Below are 15,878 nucleotides of genomic sequence, written 5' to 3' on the forward strand. Positions count from 1 at the left end.
AGGAAGCAAAGTCCAATCAAATAAACCAGTCCGTAAGGGCGGCGAGACAGGGAGCAGACTGAAGGCAGGAATCCAGGAACAAAAGGGGTCATACACAGGAAACCAAGGAAGATCACTGGAATGTTTGGGAAACTCTTCAAGACGATCTCCTGCTGATTACCAGGAAACCCCGTGCTTAAGAGGAGAGAGCGGGTGGATCTGTGGGCATGGCCAGGTCCACTGGCGGGAAAGGGTTCCAGGAGGGTGATTCCAGGTGATTGCCCGGAACCTGGAAGTTAGGTTGAGGCAGGAAGGAGTCCCAACAGTCTGGGTGCACTACCAGGCTTGTTGGGGTGAGAATGATGAAATTCCCTTATTAGTTCTGGGTCTAAGATGAGAGATGCAGGTTCTTCACTCCTCTGGGCCATACCCCTCCCAGTCGACCAGGTACTGGATGCCCCTGCCCTGTCGTCGAGAGTCCAGCAGACAGTGAACCGTAAAGGCAGGTGCACTGTTGATCAGGCGAGGAGGAGGTGGTGGGGTGACAGGAGGTTGAAGAGAGCTGGTCAGGTGAGGCTTGATTTGCGAAACATGGAAGACTCCCTAGGGTGGGGAGAAAGCAGAGATTCACTGCCACAGGGTTGATTACTTTAACAATCTTGAAGGGCCCAATGAAGCATGGAGCCAGCTTCCGAGATTCAGTCTGGAGTCTAATATTGGCAGTGGACATGAGGACCCCTTTGAGGACCCATGTTTAGGCAAGGTGGCCCTAGGTAGAAGGTCAATGGAGCAGTCATAGAGTCTGTGTGGGGGCAGAGAAAGCGCCTTCGTCTTGCTAAAGGCCTGAAGGTGGCGATGGAGTTACATGTTGGAGATTACCGTCCCCATTCAGCGGTGACCCAGGTTTCTGCTCTGCTCTCGGAGAGGTGGGAGATGACGAAGACGATCCGTGACAGGTCGATGTCGTGGTGGGCTGCATTAATCTCAAAGAACAGGACACACTGGGTGAGGAAGGCTCGACAGTCCCCGGATTCACCTGAGAAAATCTCCGGGTGCACCAGCTGAATAGGCCCAGAAATAACGGCCGCCGCCACAGGATCTGTGGGCATCGAGGCCTGAGGGGACCTCTATGTTTCTATGTTTCATAATCAGAATCACAGAATTAGAAGCCTTTATTGTAATTGTACAAGGAATACAACAAGATTAAAGCAGCCTTGGAGCCTTGGAGTGGTGTTACTCTAAATCTAAGTATGTACAAATAGACAAGATAAAAATAAAATAATACTATAACGTAAAGTAAAAAGGGTGCAAGTAAGTAGAAAATATAGTGCAAAAACAGCATTATAAATATAAACCTTTGTGGCTACCAGCAGCAGCAGTCACTACTGTCAATACAATCGTGTCTGTTTATGACAGCCATTGCCTTTATGTTGTCATTTTGATGTATATAAATGCTACACATAGCATGTTAAACAATAACATTATGATGCTAAGCTATTCACTCCTTTGTCACTTTGTGTCCTACAGATCTGCCAGTGTCATTGTGATTAATGGGCATCCTCAATGTGCCTAAACAGCATCCTTACAGCCATCTCTGTGCTATTCTCAGGTAGTCAGTTGTCAGCCATCTCCGGCAGCACCTTGTCAAGTCTGATTTCCTCTCCAGTCCAGTTTGTAAAGCCAGAGGGCCAGCTGTTTCCAACTTTAGGGCCTGCTATCTCTCTCTCTCTCTCTCTGCCTCACTTGTTCTTGCCTTTGGCTGCCCTCTGGTCATCTGTCTGGCCTCAGAGTTAGTCAAACCATGGCTAGATTACAGATAATTATCAGACTGAGGCCAGCTGTGTGGCACACATCCACAGCTCCTTTGTTACTAATTGAATTAGACCCCATGCTGGAAGTGACAGAGAAATGTTTTCCCCCTGAGAGCTGTGTGATCAGCAGCCTTGGAGAGGGGGAGATCCACTCACGATGGCATGCTGGTGTACACAGCCGATGACAGTGACTCAACATGTGCATCACATTCACATTGACACTGATGTTTCTGTCAGGCTTCATTTTACAGCATGTGTCAATGGGGGTCAAGTATAGCAGACTATCAAAAATGGACTGCTGTCAGGTTTTATGAGTTTGAGAGCTCAAAATTTTATGAATATTGTTCCTCTTTTTTTCTATCTGTTTCACAGCATATTGGGTAGCTTAGTATGTAACCAACAATAGCTTTGGTTTTTAAGTGTCATCATAAAATAACTATAAACTATAAAAACAACAATTTTCACCATGAAAATGAACCATGATTTATGCATAAAGCACTTCATGGAGAACTCAATCATGTACCAGCACATACAGTTGGACACACAGGTTTGGACACTCACGATTGATTTTTGAAGTGAAAAGATGTAATTACATGCGTACATGGTTATACATCATATTTTTTAAAATGCTAATTTACTTTCAAAATTTGACAGTAATTGTGGGATATGCAAAAGTTTCCAAAATGTCTTTCTATTACTGCTTTTCAGCCATTCTTTCTCATGGATCACTTAATTATATTCTGTCCTACATCACAAAATAATTAAAATGTACCAACAGGTTGTCAGTGATGTTCAAGAGACAGCAAGAGCCACTACAAAGGCTTCAGCTTGTGGTGTATTGGATGGGTTTCTCAGATGAGTGTTCCACAGAAGAAGTCTACTTTTTTCAGATACAGTTGCTTGAAAGGCTTTGTTTCCTTTTATCCCTATATCCATGCAGTGCCACGTTGCATAATCCAACAGCACACACATACATCGTAGCCATCGACTTATTAACAGTCTGACAACATTGATTGATTTGTTTACATTAGACATTAACCTGTGACGGGTGATGTTTTATTGCAGTGAAAGAGTCACTCACTGCTCTTGTGTCAGCACTGTCTTCCGTGAGTGTTCTGCACATCGACATTATAACAGACAACAAGTTCTGCCTATGCCTATTTTACAAATGTGAAGGCAATGCATCACTTACTGGTGCTGCCATGTTGAAAACAAATACCACTTTGCCGTAGCACACTCATCCACTTCTGCGTCAAGCAGCTTGGCTGCTCTGTCATCTCTGGCCATGACCTAACTAATCAAATATGAACGTACACAGATCAGCATGATGAAAACTAGCTAACAAGCCGTAGAAAATTGAGGATCCACAGGTCCATGTCCCATCCATTAACCTAAGGGTTTTCACTGGCCGACAGCCAGTGAAAACCCTGCCTCCTTTAGGTTAATCCAGATGGTTTTGACCTTTCTTTTTGGAATTGTTATGGTGTCCCAATTATCTGACTCAGCAGTCAGAGTTGGAGGTTTCCTTTGCTTTTCTTCTATACTGATATATATATATACTGTATATGTCTCTAGCTTCTCTTCTCCTCCATTTATTTTTTCCATCTTCACTCTAATCTTTTCCATTTTCTAGCCTCACACTGGAGGTCCCTCCTTCTGAAGTTGTCCCTCAAAAGTGCTGCTCCATTTTGCTGTGAAAGGCAACTTTTACTTTTTATCATGTCCTTTGCTTTTTCTAGAAAATCCAAATTTTCTTTTTTTTGACATTTTGGACAGTATAAAAATGTCAAGCTGAACATACTCCAAACTCCAGCAGATAACAGTATTCTCCATACATTGCAATATTTCCATTGCAGTTGTTCCCCTGAAATGGTGATGTCAAAGAAAGGCTGCAGCGGAGTGTGTTATTTCTGTCTTTGCACTTGTCCTTGATCTCAAATTTGCACTAAGCTCTAATTTATCTCATCTTATTTTTCTCAGTTCCCTTCACTTGTCCTTGCTTCTATATACTGTAGCTGACATGTTTTTTTAGGTATTCTTTGATGTCTTGCATTTCTGTCTCAAAAGTGCCAAATTAGCAGGATGCCTGCATGCCCAAAAGAAAATGAGTCCTAAAACCTCAATATTTTTCAGGGTCCTTTATTGCAGAAAGAAATATGAAAACCTCATATATTTCATAGCATTCACAGCTGCTGTTAAACTCTGCCAACTGGATCATGCCAGACAGGAAATAATTGACATCTCTCAAGGAGACAAAAAAGCTAATAACATAACTTTTCTGTCTTTTCTGGTAGCCCTTTAACTTTGTGGAGGTGTGAGTTCTGTTCCTGTAAGTGTTCGTACACTGTAATCAAATCCTTCTGCGGTACAGTCACTTCCATTCTTATGCCTGTCTTAAGCGTGTGATGTTTGCCAGAGCAACCTGTCTGCAGTAACAAAAAAAAATCTGCTGTGGAAAGTAGGCCATTTGGGCTGATGACTGTCGCAGGTTTTGTGTGACACTTTCTAACTCTGGGTAAATTTTGGGGAAGTTTAGTGCATCATCTGTTAATATTGCCTGATGAACCTCATGGCTCTACTGGTCTACAAACAGAAATTAGCATCTGTGTTTTTCCACGGCATTGTGGGACAGTTATGTAAGTCCACATTTGTAGTACTGTGATGACTCCGTACTCTGATTGGTACAGTGTTATAAAATGTGACACAAGGTTTTTGGTTGTCATCTTAATTATTTATAGGCACCTCTGCTCGATATGAAAATTGGGTTGTTGTGATCTGCCACGCAAGAAATCTTTCATTCTTGCCTGAATAATTTAACTATAAACCTGAATAATATGAGAATAGTGTGGAAATAGTGTCTTATATAAATAAGAGCAGTGGTTAAAACATTTTCTATTATTTATTGTTTTAGTCTCCTATACATAATTTAGGATGACATACATTTGCGTGTCTTGTCTTTTGCCAAGAGGAACCACACATGAATGATCTTTCTGTATGGTCTGTTCGCTTATTATAGAATTTGGCTTTAAATGTTCTCTTTATCCTGCCTTGGTGATTTACTGTATTTTCTTAATGTCCTGGGCACATGGTGCCTCCTCTCCAAACAAACAGTGTTGTGTGGATTTATTTCTCTTCTTCTCTGTGCCCCTCCCCCCACCCCACTACCCTTTGCTATGCTCAAATTACATGATGCTGTTTTGTGCCGGTGTGCCATAGAGACCATGCTTGAAATTTATTGGCCCCGAGTCCTGCCATTTGACACGCAAGATGTGGCTAACAGATCTTGTGCCATTTCCCATCTTCTCTGGCTCTCGTGTAAAGCTGACCTTTCCTGCCTCTCAGCTATATTTAAACCGTGAGCACCGGAGACTTATGGCGCCATGGGAATTTTTATTATCAACGCTCTCCATTTGTCTGACTTAATTCAGGCCTGTTGTAGATCGTGCCGAAGCACGCTGTATATTTACACTCCTCCACAGCAAACAAGGGCACTGCTGATGAACCCGGCCATCAACACCTGAGCTGGGGTGACTCCTGGTGAAACATTCCTTTGAAGTGTGCTGCAGAACAGCCAAGAGATGCTGTATAGCTTCCATTTACTGTGCACATCACCTACAGTAAAGTGTGAGAAGAATAAAGAAGAGAGGGGGTTATTTTATTCCATGAAGGTTGACCAGAGAGTCAAACACAAAGGGACTTGACATTTTGAAGAATCTCACTCGGTAAAATGTCATAGATTTCAAACTCAGACACATTCATCTGCCTTTACCATTTGTCATCATTAGACCAGACGGCAGGTTGAATGAACTCACACACGAGCCCTCACATACACAGAAACACATCAGTCTGTTTAACCATTCACCGACTGTGTTTTTTTTTCTTGCACACTTGTAGGTCTGAGATAGCAGTTCAGAGGGTGCTCCAAGTGGATCTGAAAATGGAAAGCTTCCCAGTGCCGACAGGAAGCCGCTGGATGGCCTGGCAGGTGGAGTACCCGGCTAGCCGTGCCACAACACAAGAGGTTGAGACAGAGATCCGTCTGGCACAGGAGGATCTAGCAGCCATCGTGCCCCTGGCCATGGTAAGACACGCCACTTCCAGCTCAGTGCAACACTCAAATAAATGTCTGCGCGCTCACCAGCATGAATGAATATAGTATTTAGAGTTTTTAAAGTTGTTGCTATACAGACCCCTTCCCTACATTTAGAGATTATTATTCAGTGCATTAATAGAGCTTGTTAAAACCTGTTTGATGACTCTCTAGAAGAAATTCAATAATCAGATTCAGAAATACTTTATTAATCCCAGGGGGAAACGTGTCAGCAAGCACTCATCAATGATAACAATCCAGGCCTGCTTATGACATACACACCGTTTGCTGTTTAGCTAGAGAGAGCAGGTGTAATAATGTATCTGTGCCCACAAAGTTTGTTTAGGATCAGGGCAGGGAGAGAGCACTTGCTTCCAGCAGGACTCAGATGGGGTCTGGATGCTGACTGTGGCCTGAGGGTACGCCTGGAGCTGTGTGTCTCTCTAAGCGAGGCACAAATAGTTTGTGGTGTAGATTAACCCCTATAGATGTCCACATAGGGGGCTTTTTAATGCATCTATGTAGCTTTGTTCAGCAACGCTGAGAGCACTGCTTCTGAATTAGATCAAGAACACTCAGGTGAATAAATTAACAGATCAATTGAGTTGACTAAAGAGAAAAACACACTGTCACATCAGCACTGATTACTAAAACAAAGATTGCATTCATTTCTATTTTGGTGCTTCTGATCTGCATGAGACAGACCTGAGTGTTGTGGCATTGTTATTCTCTGAGCATTGCCCATGGCTGTGTAGATGATAGATGCCTGTGGGTGGCTGCTCCTGGATTCAGAGGAACGCAAGGCATCCTCACCCACAGATCCATTCTCAAGATAATTGAAGCTAATGCTCTGGTATTGTTCGAGTTCCTTCTCTCACATTCTTTTCATGTCACTGATTTATCAACAGCCTGCTTTGCGTGCTCTAGGAATATGTGTATAGTTTGTGTATATGTGTATAGTTTGCTCCCACACCTTCACTGACAAAAACTGCAGAGATGATTTATGATCATCTTGTAAAGGCTGAGAAAGACTTTTTACCAATTAATTTGCTGTCCAATGAAAACATTTTAGGGTAAATCTAAAAATGTGACTTTATATAGCTGTTGTGCAGCAGAGTTATCAGTATACTTCCATTATTGATTTTTGTAAAAATGAATTCTGTGATGAGTGCACACTCCTCCAAAATTCTCTCTCTCTCCTTTTCACCATGATTATTTACTCATTTACAGAGATTTTTATTGCTCACTATGAAACATTCATTTGTTTTTCACAGTGATTTTTACATCATAATTAACCCAATATTAAACATGATTTGTTGAATTCAGACAGGAGCCTCACACGGGACAATGATAAATATTGTACTTAAACCAATGTGTGTGTGTGTGTGTGCCCTACATATACAGATTTATTTTCCTTTTTTCCTTACCTTGATTTGCTATTCTGTTCAGAGAGCTTGTGAGCGAGTCAGCGGAGCAGCTGCTATGGTGTGTGGCGACACTGTATTGAAGAGGATGAGGTTCACCGATTAGTATATACCATTGACGTCAACACTTCAAACCTTTTCATCACCAACGGGTGATGCATTAAAATGCACCGTTTATTTTGCTTTACCATGAAATTAGACACATTCTCTTCAATCTCCATTTGTTTCCGAGCGCATCAAACAACTCACCAAGGTGCACAGCATCTTCAGCCCCATCCTGGTACACTGCTGAACACACAACACAAACACTTATACATTCAGACACATTCAGAACTCATTAACTCTGTTCTGTCTGCTTCTGTCCCCCTTTTACTTTGCCCCCTCTCTCTTTCTTTCTCCCCCTCACACACATACATGCATCCACACACACACACATGCACATACCACTCTTGCAATCTGCATGCTCCAATATGAGAGAAGCACACAAGCGAGAAAGAGGAAGGCTGAATTAGATTACTTGGAATCACTGTGGCATGAAAAGGCCCACAGATAAGTTCCTCTCCCTCCTCTCTGCTACACTCTTCGCTGATAGAAAAGAGGAAGTAAGGTAATGTAAGAGCAGTGCCGTCAACCCCCTTCTTACACACACACACTAGTCACCTACCACCACGACCACCTCCAGCTTCTTCCCACGGGAGAAAGCGAAATTTCAATTTCAATAGAAAAGAGGTTCTGCACACAAAAATAGTCACCTTATTAATTGAGGATGGAGATGAATCATACTTTATATCAAATGTGGAGCAGAATATGATGATCACATGCTAAATGCAGCCTACAATGGCTGCTTTCTGCTCATGATCTGTTGGCACTCTGTCTTGACATCAAGGACACAAATATACTATTGAGTTGCTATTGTGAGAACTTTCACCACATCAAAGAATAGTAATGTAATCTCTACAAAGCACACCTCTACAAAGCTTATCTCAAAAGACTCTGATGCTAGCATCACCTATAACAGAGCCACTCCATCCAAACAGCTAAAAGTTGATTTTTAAACCCAAGAAATTCATCTGCAGCCAACAGGCAGGCAGACGATACACACACAGCTATTAGCTTATAGCAACTGTAAAATCAGTGGAAGGTTGTGACTTCATAAAATAGCACATGAACAACACAACAGAGTAGGCAGCGTCTTCAGCTCCTGCTGAAATTCAGATGTGACTAGCTATATATCCATGAGAAAGAAGGGCAACTGGAGTCATAGCATTTGTTAAAATTTCTAGATATAATGACCTGGATGAATGAGAGTCTTCATAGGCACACTAGCTATGTAAACACTGGCTGGTCAATTCATCATAAAAAAAATGCACCGATAATATTTTGTCTGTCAGAAAACAAATGTATTATTTTAAAATGACGCATTTTTCAATAAGGAACCATTACAAATATTACATGAGTGCTCAGACACAATAAAACATCCACTAGACAAATATTTCAATCCTAAAATCTAAGAATCCACTGTGCCAAGATGAAATGCATAGATGCAGATCAGTGCACCGGCCCTGGTGTGACCAGAATCTTCATGCTAATCTAATGACTAACAGAATTTCTTCACCAAAACAGCTAAACACAGTGCAGAATGTGGAGTCCTTCAGTTAAAACTGTGCTACAATGACATCATGTGCCCAGAAGTTTATCCTGGATTATGATGGTCTGCAATGTGCACCAAACCTCTATGGTTGGTGGAAGGGTCGACCCACCACCTTGTGCCATATATGCTGGAGTAGGATCCCTGGAGCACATTTTAAGTAGCTGCCCAATGGCCCTCGTACATGATCATACCGATGGTGCAAGCAGTGTGAGAAACATTTTCCTCAGCCATATCTTCCAACAAGCACCACCACTCGAAAAGGGGTGTCGACTTAATCAGGGCTGGACAGAAGAGAACCCGACAGCTAACAGTGCGTTGATCAGCATAGACTTTGGAAACTCCCCAGACATGATGATTTTTTCTCAGACTCTGCCAAGCAAATTATTTTGAAGACTGTAGCCTGGTAAGATCACATAGATAAAGACCATGAGACAACTGGGGTAGTAAAGCTGGGAAAAAATCAATTGAAGGGAGGCTGTGGTCAACTGCAGCAGTGATGCAAACTGGAGACTGATTACCTCTGGCTGGGTCACTTGGGTGAGGGTGTCTAATGTTAAAAAAACACCTAAATATAATGATACCTAAAGACACCAGGTCATTGATGATGCCTCCCACTGTGATGGTATCCAAAAACATCGACTGCAGAAGGGAATAGTTATCCTTGTAAAATACATTGATTAGATCTCTACCTGATTTCGTACCCTGTTATTTACCTTAACCCTAAATGTAAGTAAAAAAGTAACAGTGGAAGGAATGTCACAGATAAGGTAGCACTGTTTTCAAGGTCTGGGGCAGGCATACTACTATCCCTTATGGAAAGGTTCAAATATTTCTGATACATCAGAGATGTTAGAGAGACAGTAATGTAATAAAAGAAGTAATGCTGAACATGGCTGAAGGTTTCTCAAAGCTGTAGACTGTAAATGGTAGGAAGTATCAGTAGGAAGTATTAGTACAGTATTAGAAATATGACTTCATAAAAAGATAAAGACAATTCTTAATGGATCTGTGAAAGAAATATATTTGTCAAACTGTCTGTTGTTAGTTGTTAGGTAAACAAGAAGTAAACAACAAGTAAACAACTAAAAGCTTTTATTTCTATGTAGACTCTGGTGCTGCAGTTATTGTGTTATTCTGCAGTATAGTTATGTGTGTTATGTTGACAGTAAATCAAGGTTAGGGGGAGAAAAGTAAAAATGAAGTGCGGGTGAAGTGGAGAGACAGAGGGGGAACAGGGAGTGTTATCGGAGACAGTGGAGGGGGACAAACACGGGCTAATTCTCCAATCTTTTTTAATCAAGTAAAAGAGAGGAGACTTCACAGAGCATGCTGAAGGCATCTGTTGACACAACAGCTTCTCTAGAAAGTCTTTTCATCTGCAGTTAGCTCTAATTAGTCTAATAAGGTAGACTGTTTTTTTATATAATATAAAAGCTTCTGTAATTGTGTTTTGCCCAGAAATAATCTCCTAAACTGAATGAAGATCCATAACTGACCGTGTCCCTGAAAGTAAGATGTAATAAAGCTAATGACCATTAGTATTGGGAAGCTTATTTTGGGTTTGATCACATTTATGGCTCTTCAGTACCATCCCCTGCCCATTGATGGGATGTTCTAAATTATTATGCCCTTTCTGGAATTGATTATTATAAAAAGGTCTTTTTATTGCATTACACAAGCCAAGTGATAGGCTCCGCCATGGGTGACACTTCTGGGAAAGCAGCGACATGGTTTTGAAAGATGAGCTCTCTTTTTTTTTCTGCTCCCTTTGAAGAGGGCTCCTCCTGTGCGTTGTCACAGACCCACCTGCGTTGGGAGGGCTCAGAGCACCGCTCGCCACTTTGTCACCAATTTTAAACCGTGAAGCAGGAGTTCTGCAATTGCAGCAATTATTTCAAAAGCAGAAAAATGAAAAGAGTACTCAAAAGTTTGAGTCACTTTAGAGTGAGGAAATGCCTCAGAACTCTTTCTCTCAGCTGTAATACCACTTGCCTCTCCTAGCTTGTCTCTTCTTCACCTGCCTCTTCTTTTTTATTCTCCCCACCTCCTTCCTTTCATGTTTTCCTGTTTTCTCTGTTATATTAACAATGTAGATTAATTGCTTCCCTTTTCACTCTCCCAGTGTTGACATCCTCCGTTTACCTTCAAGTGTATAAAAGCATTTTTTGTGCCATCCTTAGATGAATCTTAAAGGCAGTAATTGGATGCCTGAACAGATTCCTCTACACAGTAGGAGGCTGGTCCATTATCTTTTACCATAGTGAAGTAATATGCTCCTGTCCGTGCTGCCCTCATCATCATTACCCATGCTGTGGATGCCTGGTGATGGAGAGGGAGCAGGAGGACAGGGCATACATCATATCTGGACTCATCAGTCTTCCTGTTCCAGCCGAGACACCAAACTGTGCTCACTCACACGAGCATTCGCAGGCATAGCGATGAGGAGAAATGAAAGCAGCCGTTTGTATTCATGTACTGCTCCAATGTATTGTTAAACAATACATCATCACCTCGGCCTTCTCTGGCCACTTCTGCTCTCACATGATAAAGTCATCTATCAACATCCTCCGATGAATGTTTCATTTTACTCCTTTCAATTCCATTCCCTCTGTTGCAGCACGCATCCTTTCTGCCAAGCAAGTGAAATCTGCTGAGTCATTTATCAAACCTATAGTTAGACATACAGACATATGCACTTACATACAGCTAATACGTCTGAAATGCATCATGGGCGCAGGTAATGTCATGCATGCCGTTATCAGAGCTGCATGTGCTGTACACACTGATCTCGGCCACACAATAATGCCTTGGTTTACTACTGCTGAGCCTCTGTTGCATGCTCCTGCTGTTTTAATGGAACAGGATTTTTTTTCCCACAAGGTATGAGTCACAGAGTTTACAATAAGGGGTTGATGGATGGACCCCAAGCGAGCAATCCATTAGCATCTACTACAGCTTAGAGGCTGATGATGAAGTGGTAGCACTAATTGAGGCTGCTGCTGTATGCATATGTGGAATGGAACATGTATTGCTAATCAGGACGACCAATTGTGATAAATGTGCCTGCATGATCCGAGTCGTTCTGATCTGAGAAGGCATCGCTTAACTCCTTCAGACTCAACACAGGATGATTTTGGATGGACTGACACCCATCATGTTTTGAAAGCATATGCTGCACTGTGTCTTTTAATGGCACCAGGAGTAACATTTAAGGCCCCATTTACACTGGGGAAATCAATCCGGCTAGAGCAGGATTCAGGCCGTATCTGGATATATGAAGATAGTTTTTTTTTTCTGAGTCTGAATGCGAATCCTGATATATAGGGATAGATCTCAATCCATCTAAGATAGATAAGATAAGATAAGATAAAACTTTATTAATCCCAAAGGAAATTCTGTGCCAAAGGCATCAAGTTACAGTATTAAATACATTAGTTACAGAGTCATTAAAATCCAAATCAGAAGTACAGTACGTAGTATGAGCACAATATATGATGCATGGATACAAATAGAGACCAGTGAAAGGAATGACATTGGTGCATGACATGATCATCTAGCTCCTCTCCCTACAGAAAGAGGAGGAGTTATACAGTCTGATGGTCACTGGCAGGAAGGACCTCCTGTGGCGTTCTGTGCTGCTCCTCGGTAGACTCAGTCTACCGCTGAATGTGCTCCTGTAGGACAGCAGTGTGTCATGCAGGGGGTGAGACGTGTTGTTACAAATACTGAGGAGTGTCCTCAGTATCCTCCTCTCTGTCACCTCCACCACAGACTCCAGCTCCACTCCCAGTACCGAGCCAGCCTTCCTAATGAGCTTGTTGAGTCTGTTGGTGTCGGCCGTCTTCATCCTGCTGCCCCAGCACACTAGAGTGCAGAAGATGACGCTGGAGACCACCGAGTGGTAAAATATCTGCAGCATGTTCTTGCAGACAATAAAGGACCTGAGTCTCTTTAGGAGATACAGGTGACTCTGTCCCTTCTTGTATATTGCGTCTGTGTTTGTGGACTAGTCGAGCTTGCGGTCAATGTGGACACCCAGGTATTTGTAGCTGTCCACAATGTCCACATTGGTACCTTTGATGCGGACCAGGTTTGGGAGGGGTCTGGTGCTTCCTGAAATCTGAGTCAGCTGCAGGTGGTTTTGTCCACACTAGGGTTGGGTGGTATCCAAATTTTGATACCATCGAACGCCCTAAACATTTAACCCCGGTATACATAAATACTGTGCTGTGCCATGCCATGAGCCAGTCCCGATGTGTTTTTGTTTGTTTTTGTAATTTTATCATGTTAAGAGCGCCTTGTGCAGTATTTATGTTAGAAGTTACGCATGGTAATAAAAACATTTGTCCGGTAAACTGAAAACCTGCTGGTCACGTTTTCCGCTGTCAAGTTTTTCTAATGGAAACAATTAAACTTATAAATGTAGGCTCGGACGGCACCAAACTGTTGGCTTGTGCCTACACCGTTCAGAAACGAAATACCATTTCAGCTCTGGCTCGTCCTCTAAAGTGCGACTATAGCTCTATCGCTCTCTCTCTCTCTCTCTCTCTTCTCTGCGTGTCATGTCATGTGCATAAACTTTATCAAAAAGTACAATATATTATACTACTGAAGTAAAACTGAAAATTTAACCACCAAGGCATCAAATAAAAAATGTTTAATATTTGATCCTTATCTTTTATATGTAAGTGGATTGCATTTTTTTTAATTGAAGGCATTAAATACCATCGATACCTGTGTGCCCCGCCGGTATACCTTAATACCTAACCCTAGTCCGCACCACTCCACAAAGCCCACACTCATGTACTCCACCTCCCGACCTCTGCTGGTACAGCCCGCAAGGGCAGAGTCATCCGAGAGCTTCTGCAGGTAGCAGGACTGTGAGCAGTGTCTGAAGTCTGATGTATAGAGTGTGAACAGGAATGGAGACAGTACCGTGGTGCTCACTATAGTGTCCGAGACAGTGTTCCTCAGCCTCACAAATTGTGGTCGACCTGTGAGATAGTTGGTGATCCAGGTGACCAGTGGGGTCTCTACCTGCATGTCCAGGAGCTTCCTCTTCAGAAGGGCAGGTTGCACAGTGTTAAACACACTGGAAAAATCAAAGAAAACAATTCTAACAGTGTTGCCTGCCTCCTCCAAGTAGGTGTGTGCTCTGTGCAGCAGGTAGATGATGGCGTCCTCCACTCCTATATGAGGCTGGTAAGCAAACTGCAGGGGGTCCAGCGATGGTTCCACAACAGCAGGCAGGTGTTTCAGGACCAGCCTCTCCAGTGACTTCATCACATGTGAAGTCAAGGCAACTAGTCTGTAGTCACTGTGTGTGCTTGGATGTGTGTTCTTAGGCACAGGAACAAGGCATGTTGTTTTCCACAGGGCAGGGACAGTCAATAGGCTCAGGCTCAGGGAGAAGATGTGTTAGAAGGCCCCACACAGCTGTGTGGCGCAGTCCTTCAGCACTCTAGGGCTAAGTCCATCCGGTCTTGCAGCTTTTCCTGGTCGTAGATGACTGAACTCCCTCCTCACATCTTCTGTGGTGAAGATAACTGTGGACACAGAAGAGCAGAGAGAGACATCTGATGGGGGAGGGGGCAAGGAGGCTGGGGGGTTGTCAATGGTAGGTGGGGTAAGGGGGGCAGGGTGATGTTAGTGATGGGGAGTGGACTATCAAACCTGTCAAACCTGTTGAAAAGCAGGTTCAGTTGGTTGGCCTCCAGCAGATCTCCATCCATCAGCTGGTCAGAGATCTTGGCCGGTGATGGTTCGCATGCCACTCCATACCTCCCTCAAGTTGTTCCAGGCAAGTTGGCTCTCCAGCTTCCTCCTGTAGCTCACCTTGTCCTCTCTGATCTTCTCCTTTACCTCTATTTTCCATTTTCTGAGCCCGCCTTGTCCTTTATTAACTATACCAGTTGTCAATGGGCTAAAGTGCATCACTAGCTAACCTGTACAAAATACTTCTCTAGAAGTAAGGTCATATTACTGGTTTGCTGGAGTTTTCTGAAGATGACCCTCAAAACATTGTGCATTTCATGTATAAAACACTGCATTTGTGTAAAAGTTAGTTTTGCTCTTCGCACACACATAGCTTTGACCTACACCCTGTGGAACCATGTACTGCATACTTTAGTTTCTCTAATTGAATGCTCTGAACCGTCATCCCTGTCACTGTAGCCCTCTCAGTTCTCCTAACACCGTTGGTTATGGTAAAAAAAAAAAAAGTTTGTACAGCAAGGGAAAGAAAATTCAGGGAAGAAGTAGTGAAGGGCAGGATGCAGGCTGACAGATCAATCTGAGTGACAGCGCCTGCATACATCCATATCTCTCAACTCACCCATAATTGTTAACATCCTGCTTCACATTCTGGCCAGCTTTATTCATTCTGACTCTAAAATCCTCACCCACAGAGGTTTGAGAGGAATGTGTGTAGTTTTTTTTAGCAGTAATGGACTCTACAATGGAGCTGACCTTTGTGCCTGCTGAGAGAGGTCTGTGTCCACAGGGCAGCTAAGCCAAACTAAGCCAAGCTAAGCTGGCAGTATGGATCTCGATCAGAGACGAGTGAAGAAATCAGACAGAGATCAGGAGGTCATCCCCCTACAGGCATGGCTGGCTGTTGGTGAAGAACTCTTCATCGATCGGCCATGTGTGATAGATATTGGCCTGAAATTGAGCAGACTGGTTCAGACAGGATTGTTTCCCTGCCTCCTGGCCTCTGGGCCCCTGCTCAATGGGCAAACAGCAGGAGCACAAGCAGAGGCACTGCTATACCAGAGCCAGCCTCAGTCAAAGCATCAACCAGATACCTCTCATGAGCATCTGCAGCTCCCTCACTTTTCTCTAGGTGAGCAGATGTGTCCCTGGTGTTTGACCTTGATTCTTCCTGAGCTGAATTTGACTGTTGTTGAAATTCACCAGGGACA

General features: G+C 43.1%; 1 protein-coding gene across 1 annotated transcript in view; it reads left to right on the forward strand.

Annotated features, from left to right (window-relative positions):
* The window catches only part of si:dkeyp-14d3.1 (transmembrane protein 132C), a 115,937-nt gene that overhangs the window by 78,176 nt on the left and 21,883 nt on the right, over positions 1 to 15,878 (forward strand). The window contains exon 4 of the mRNA XM_028414212.1: positions 5,685 to 5,871. Coding sequence (XP_028270013.1) covers positions 5,685 to 5,871 — 187 coding nt within the window. The remainder of the gene's footprint in view (positions 1 to 5,684; positions 5,872 to 15,878) is intronic.

Source organism: Parambassis ranga, chromosome 9, assembly GCF_900634625.1.
Source record: "Parambassis ranga chromosome 9, fParRan2.1, whole genome shotgun sequence".
Classification (NCBI taxonomy): Eukaryota; Metazoa; Chordata; class Actinopteri; family Ambassidae; genus Parambassis; species Parambassis ranga.